This window comes from Haliotis cracherodii, unplaced genomic scaffold (assembly GCF_022045235.1).
Source record: "Haliotis cracherodii isolate W230 unplaced genomic scaffold, xgHalCrac1.p SCAF_6, whole genome shotgun sequence".
In the NCBI taxonomy this organism is placed as follows: Eukaryota; Metazoa; Mollusca; class Gastropoda; order Lepetellida; family Haliotidae; genus Haliotis; species Haliotis cracherodii.
In genome coordinates, this window is record NW_027266319.1 from 21,626,767 (window position 1) to 21,634,601 (window position 7,835).

General features: G+C 41.5%; 1 protein-coding gene across 1 annotated transcript; it reads right to left on the reverse strand.

Moving 5' to 3' along the window:
• Positions 1-1,872: 1,872 nt before the first annotated feature.
• LOC139445827 (serine protease HTRA1-like) lies at positions 1,873-4,044 on the reverse strand. The gene is made up of 3 exons (XM_071227055.1): positions 3,801-4,044; positions 2,473-2,635; positions 1,873-1,960 (listed from the first exon to the last, which is right to left on the reverse strand). The coding sequence occupies exons 1-3, from the start codon at positions 4,001-4,003 to the stop codon at positions 1,949-1,951; spliced, it is 378 nt and encodes a 125-aa protein (XP_071083156.1). The 5' UTR covers positions 4,004-4,044; the 3' UTR covers positions 1,873-1,948.
• Positions 4,045-7,835: the final 3,791 nt, after the last annotated feature.

Below are 7,835 nucleotides of genomic sequence, written 5' to 3' on the forward strand. Positions count from 1 at the left end.
CTACATGCACGTGTGTATCTGTGTGTGTGGCTGCTTGCTCTAATCCGGAATGTCACTATATGGCTGAAATATTGCCGATGTGACGTAAAATTTTAACTCACTCACTCTAATCCGGACTGATGCCGATTTATAGTGCTAGCTCACTGAGATACCATGCCGCAGTTTAACATGAATACCCCACTCAGACACAGTATACTGACTCTGGGCCGACCAGTCCTTGTTTTAGTCCCTTAAAACGAGTGCCAGACAGGGTAACAACAAGAACCATCTTTTAACGTCTTTTGGTATGACGCGGCCGGGGATCGAACCCCGAACCTTCCGCTCTCCCGGCGGACGCTCTACCACTAGACCACGCTGGCGGTCCTGCTAGAGATAACACTGTAGGATGTAGGGTCTAGGAAAATGGCTCATCTACATGCTGGTGATGATGGAAATGAACCGGAATCACTGGTGTGTCCGGTCCAATCCATAGTATGGGCCGTCTGGAATATCACCGGGACATGACTGCGGGGGAAAACAACATGAATCACTTCTGTCCTTATTCTTATCACATTATCGAACCTGTTTTCGAAAATTATCGAACCTGTTTTCATTCATCTTTTGTTGCAGGGGAAGCATTCTGGGATGTGACTACTGCGAATAAAGAATATGAAACCTTTATCGTATTATTCTTGTGTTTTGACTACCAATCTACATAAGGTTACCATGCACATGTACTCAGATTGTGCCTGATAAACACTTGCCACGTTTTGGTACCATGGCAGCAGCTAAAAAACGCGGCGAAAAACCATACTCACTCACTCAATCTATACGCATTTAATCGTCTTCAAACATTGAACGACAGCAAGCCATGAAGTGCATAGTGTGTGTCCCAGATTTTATGACCGCTTCTTCCCTATCGACGCGCATGTGGTGGCACATAAAATTGTCATATACATTTGGGTGAGTGAGTGAGTATGGTTTTACGCCGCTTTTAGCAATATTCCAGCAATATCACGGCGGGGGACACCAGAAATGGGCTTCGCACATTGTACCCATGTCGGGAATCGAACCCGAGTCTTCGGCGTGACGAGCAAACGCTAGGCTACCCGACCGCCCCCATATACATTTGGAAGATGTCGCGCATATGTTAAACATATATATCCACGTAACGTTCTTCATATATAGTGTACCTACGGCCTGACAGCAGATTTCAGATTACATGGTCCTCTGACTCTAGAAATAAGTTCACATTATCCTCTGACTCTAGAAATAAGTTCACATGATCCTCTGACTCTAGACATAAGTTCTTGTGGTCCCCTGACACTACAAATAAGTTCACATTATCCTCTGACTCTAGAAATAAGTTCACATGATCCTCTGACTGTAGAAATAAGTTCTTGTGGTCCCCTGACACTATAAATAAGTTCTTGTGGTCCCCTGACACTACAAATAAGTTCACATTATCCTCTGACTCTAGAAATAAGTTCACATGATCCTCTGACTGTAGAAATATGTTCTTGTGGTCCCCTGACACTACAAATAAGTTCTTGAGGTCCCCTGACACTACAAATAAGTTCTTGTGGTCCCCTGACACTACAAATAAGTTCTTGTGGTCCCCTGACACTTCAAATAAGTTCTTGTGGTCCCCTGACACTACAAATAGGTTCTTGTGGTCCCCCGACACTACAAATAAGTTCTTGTGGTCCCCTGACACTACAAATAAGTTCTTGTGGTCCCCTGACACTTCAAATAAGTTCACATGATCCTCTAACTTAGTATTTGTGGTTGAAGCATTTGGTTACATCTTGTGATGTGTTGTGAGTTGGGTTTAAAGCCGCTTAGACCAGTATGTCATTTTGATAAATAAGGTAGGAAAACCTGAAGTCACGCTGGTATTAGAGCATTCTCTTTAATCTTTCACCATATACAAACATGTTTAAAAATAGAAGGATTGTTTTCTTTCCCACTAGCCGGCATTCTGAAAGAAGATGATGACATAATCACATCTATGTCCACATTTGGGTATCCTCTAAAGGGAGTGAATTGTTAAGTCACGTTTCTGTTATACTGGACAAAATAAACAGCGATCATGAATAGTTTTGGGGATATTGTATATGAACGTGTGTGCTCCGTCTTCACTCAACAAATATCCCGCAAAATATTCGTGAATCCTTAGTTTTTTGTTCAGTATTCTTCAGCCTTAAAAACATTCAAAACAATCTTTAAGAGTATAGATTCATATTTATTATTTGATTATCTTTCATAGTATTATAACTGATGACAACCAGTCGCTATTTCAAATATCTGATGTATTGCTATTATTCCCTGGACAATGATCCAGTATGCCAAGATGGAAAAGTAAGTTCTTTGATCATCTATGATATCTTTGACGTTGATTATTTATCACGGAACACCAGGTGTTCGCGAAATGGGTGACTTCGTCCTTATATCAAAGCAAGTGTGAAACAAGACGTCAGTTGAATTACTTACCTTTGTCAATAACTTTGGCAACGTTGGTATGATTTGTGACGGTGTTGCAGTAGATGGAAGGAGGCCCGAGGGTAGTATGCATTTCCCCACGAGACCGGTCCAGTAGGGGGGACGACCGTTGTAGGCGCCGTTGTTAGTCAGACACACTAAATTGGCATTACATCTACAAGAAGGACATAATCACAAAGAAAAACGAGATTGTACAAGGCCTGTGTTGCCCTGAAACGAAAATGAACAATCCTGATATACCTTATTCCAGGTATATCACAGCTGTCAGCTTGATGTAGGAGGAAAGCCCGAAGTGATGCATGTTTCTGACGTTTACCACTTCGGTGAAACCCACGAGCATAGGTATGGTACTAACAAACCTAGAAACATAATCGGGGCGACTCGTGATCCGAACCCACAAACATAGGTTTCTGGCGTCACCAGGGGACGCAACTCTGCCCAGCGAATTTCGGCGCTTTAGACGACTGGGCCACACGTGCCCCACAAAAGTTTTGATTGGTGTTGAAGGACAAGTTTGTGCAACGTTTTGATGTCGGCATAAGTTTGACGTCTGTTCGGTTGATTTATCACGTGTAGTAAGTCAACATATATTCCCATTTGTACTTCTTTATCAGGCTCTATCTTTAACTAGATTATTATGCAATATACATTATCTGCTAAAGGATAGAGGTCGCCTGACACACCTTTAACGTTTCCAAATGGTTGACACCATTTTTATATCTCGTTTCCCATTAACGACTTTTTTTATTTTTGGTGCTTACGTTTACTCATACATTTCCACAGATTTATACGTTGGTCAGTACTGTTATTGGCATAGATAAGAAGTGATTATCATAAACTTTACACGACCTTAATAAAAATGCATGTATTTTATTCTGTATATATTTCCACAATAGAGATAAAACTTTGGTTTCAACGTCACTTTGCTTTTAGCAGAAATGTCTTATGACTATAGAAATGGTTTTTGTCGCTTTTGCATATTTGAACATCATTTGAGTCGCGTGTCAGTTTAATGTGGGAAGAAAGCCCAAAGTGATGCAGGTCTTAGACATTTACCGGTTTGGTAAAACCCACGAGAACGGCTGTGGTACAGACAAACCAGCCAACATATCAGCGCCAATCATGGATTGGAATCCACGATCATCTGTTTCTGGCAAATGTAAAGTTCATGGTTCCCTAATATTGGTTAAATGGCTGATGACCAATAATGAGTTATTAGATTATACTTAGAAGATGACAAAATTATGGTTTAATGTGTTATCTCAAACACTTATAAAATACTCGTTTGAATAAGAATATAGAAATACGACTTGACCTACTCGACTGAGAATGGTCCACATTCACCTCCAAGTCCAACTCTGCATTCCAAACAACAGGAGCACGGCCGCTGACCAATCTCACATGTCGGGGGTGGGGGTATGCAGGTGGCGTTCTCACAGCTGACACACTCTAACGCTGATGACAACTGCATCAACGACGCTAGCACCACAGCGACGTAGACTATGTTCATCGTGACTGGCATACGCTACCTACAATGCCTGATTTGCAGGCAGGTAGGTCAGGTGGCGCGTTCAGGTCAGAGATAAGAATTAAGGAATGGTCTGTAGGAAATATGTATCTATATATAAAAATGTCAATGAGCATTTGGTGACGTATTGACATGTTGAGATAAGACGTTTTGATAAACAATTATATTATTATGTCACATTCGACAATTACGGGGAACTTTAATATGCTGTCGTTACGCTGGTCTTTGATTGACATTCACATAATATGAGGGACTTTAAATGCGATGTCATAACATGTTAGCTATGTTTACACTTTTGCAACATTTCGGTGCAAGTAGATAAGAAAACAACATTCGTTTTCGCTTAAAAATAAACATGTAAATACATAACCTCAATGCCAGAAAATCATCGTCTCGAGTATCCCTCGAAACAGATTCTATTGAGCGAAAAACCCTGTGAATTCTTTGACTGGATCACTGAAAATCAATAAAGACACCATGAGTTCGCGAAGAGGGTACGCGTATCTTGCTCTATTGGTAGCACCCGCCACACATACAATTTCAAATTAAGCATTTTAAATTATTTCAAATTAAACATTTCAAATTGTAAATAATATCACATGTCATAGCAGAAATGATTTTTTTTATAAAAAGCCATTAATGATGCACATACATTTCATACCCTGGTATTAATCAACGTTACAATATTGATCAACATTCTAACATCGCAACACACGCACACTAACCTGGACACCCTAATGTATGGTATATGACTGTAAATGGTAATGATATTCGACAGACGGTGCGTCAAAACGCAACTATGGTCGCTTTGCAATGTCGTAAACGGCATTTTTTTCTCACTTGTTGAAACATGTCATGGAGGAAAACACTAAAGCAAAATGCACGTGGAAGTTATGGCATTCGTAACTCGTGGTAGTGGCTATAAAAAGGCAAACATAAGTCAATAATTTGTCATTCGCTTGTCAACATGTTTCAAGTTCGAAAATGCCGAAACTCAGCGCTGCCGATCGGAACATCGTATCCAAAGAGGGGAATCGCAGTCTTCTGCCACTTCAACGTCAACCACAACGCCATTTGCCGCCTTTGTGACCGATACACATAGTTCCATTCCACTGCAGACCGTCCGAGAACCGGCCGACCAAGAGTTACCTCCCCTGCACAGGATCGCTACATTCCACCTACGTCATCGCAATGCCACAGCTACGGAGAATTCAGAACGCATCCTTGGTTTGAGGAGGATATCGGACCAGACTGTCAGGAACCATCTTCGCGAGGCTGGAATCCGACCCAGAAGACCAGTTATCGTCCCTGTTTTGCAACAGATCCACCGACAGCGACCCTTGCGTTGGTGCATACCTTACAGTCTTGGAATTTGAGACACTGGAGACGTGTGTGGTTTAGCGATGAATCACGATTTCTTCTTCATCGTAATGAGTGTTTTGCCCAATATTATGTACATGAATTCGACAATTCCGGTGGCGGTAGTGTCATGGTGTGGGAAGCAACATCCTCCACCATGAGATCTGACTTGGTTATGGTTCAGGGAAAGTTGACAGCAAATCGCTGCGTGAATCAAATTCTTCAACTTCACCTTCTTCCAATCATTGACCGCCAGAGGGAGTTGTTTCAAAAGGACAACGCTCCACCGCACACAGCTCGTGTCACGGTAGACTACCTTTAATAATGCCAACATCAACGTCTTGCCCTAGCCGTCGAGGTCTCCAGATCACAACCCAATCGAACACCCCTGGGATGAACTCGATCGACGTGCACGTCAACGTCAGAACACGCCGTAGACACTACTCCCACAACTGTCCAACGCGTTACAAGCAGAACGGCGCAGAATTCGTACACTTATCCAGTCAGTGCCGAGGAGATGCAGAGCCGTGATTGCTGCCCGGAGCGGTCACACGAGATACTGAGTTCATCGCAACCTTGTGGTCTTATGTGACATGACAATGAACAGTTTTCAATGCCTTTGTACAACGACAACATGTAACTATCGAGCTCCAAAATCTCATATTTGTATCTATGACATTAAATTAATATATCGACTTTATTAGGAACAATAAATTTACTAAAAATCTACCTGTGCGTTTCTTTTTTTAGGAGTGTATAACAATTAGACCTAGATGCTGTCCATGTGAAGGTTGATGATTTAGAGTACCGTCTGACACAGTAGACATTAAGATGAGACAAATTGAAATAGAAACGAATAAAATGGACACCTTCTCAAGAAAAAAACAACAACGTCATATTCTTGAATCTGCCGGCGAGACGTTTATGGAATGTTGGAAAGTTATTGTAGAAAGTGGTTTCCTCGGGGTCTGGAGAGGTCATTTGGGTTAGGGCAAAGGTCAGGAGACCGAGAAGGACCTCGCCCACGAGATGAGGTGAGGTGAAATTGGGTTTAACGTCGCGTCCAAGATTATTGCACTTATATAGCGACGTGCATGCACGTGTGTGTGTTTGTGTGGCTGCTTGTACTAGTCCGGACTGATGTTGATTTATAGTGCTAGCTCACTGAGATACCATGCCGCAGTTTAACATGAATACCCCACTCAGACACAGTATACTTACTCCGAGCCGACCAGTCCTTGTTTTAGCCCCTTAATGCCGGGCGCCAGACAGGGTATAAACAAGTACCATCTTTTAACGTCTTTTGGTATGACGCGGACGGGGATCGAAGCCCGGACCTTCGTTCTTCGGGCGGACGCTCTACCACAAGACCACGGAGGCGGTCTCGCCCACGAGGACGACAGTATAAGTATAAACACTTAGCAGTCACCCTATACATGAACTTTAGGTATATTTTTTATGCTTAATTCATTATTCTATATGAATATGTTCATCATGTACCTCCGCAGTCTTTGACATTTTATGACAATCAGAACAAAATGGTACCAATCCTTTACGATATATCATTTTTAATCTGTAGAAACAACCCTTGCATCATATTAGGAGGAGGATTAAATGCTGGAATTGGGAATGCGTCTGATTACTACAGAGATGGTATTGCTGGGGAGAACGAAGATTATTTTGATATACCCCGTACATCAACAGATGCTGTTGTTAGCAAATGTAATTATTGTTTAGCTTGGAAGTTAAATGCTTAAAGACCCGTGAAGATCCGGGGTGGAATACGTCTTCAGCAACCCATGCTGAAAAAGGCGACTATGCCTGTCGTAAGAGTCGACTAACAGGATCAAGTGGTCAGTCTCGCTGACTTGGTTAATGCATGTCATCGCATCCCATTTGCGTGGATCGATGCTCATGATATAAATCACTGGATTGTCTGGATTCCATAATTTACAGGCCGCCGTCATATTACTGAGTGTGGCGTTAAACAACAAACAAACAATAAATGTTAACATGTCGAAAACTAAAATGATTGTTTTTCGTTAAGGTGGAATTGTTAAACAATGTGAGAAATGGTATTAGTGTAATGAAATTGTACAAGCTGTATCAGAATATGAGTACCTTGGACCAATGACTCCATCTTTATATTTAATGTCACATTTGGCGTTAAATGGGTAAAAGTGACGAGTAAATGTTTTTAAATTGGTTTGGATAAATGGAAAAATCTCACTACGAACATATTTCAAAATATTTGATTCAAACATTAAACCCATCCTTCTGTATTGATGCGAAATATGGGGACATCAATGATTGTCGGTCGTAGAAAAGGTCTAATATCGAGCATGTAAATGTTATCTTGGTGAAGCAAAACATTCCCAATGTAATCGCATTAGGGGAATGTGGAAAGTACCCATGGTTTATAAACAATTCGGTGAAATACATTTTGCACTGGCTAAAACTACTTCAT

Bases quoted from the DNA above. Each gene is read 5' to 3' on its own strand.
- LOC139445827 (XM_071227055.1), bottom strand. From the start codon at position 4,003: ATGCCAGTCACGATGAACATAGTCTACGTCGCTGTGGTGCTAGCGTCG. The intron at 2,636-3,800 runs GTAGGTCAAGTC...TCCTTCTTGTAG, and splicing joins TGTGGACCATTCTCAGTCGA to ATGTAATGCCAATTTAGTGT.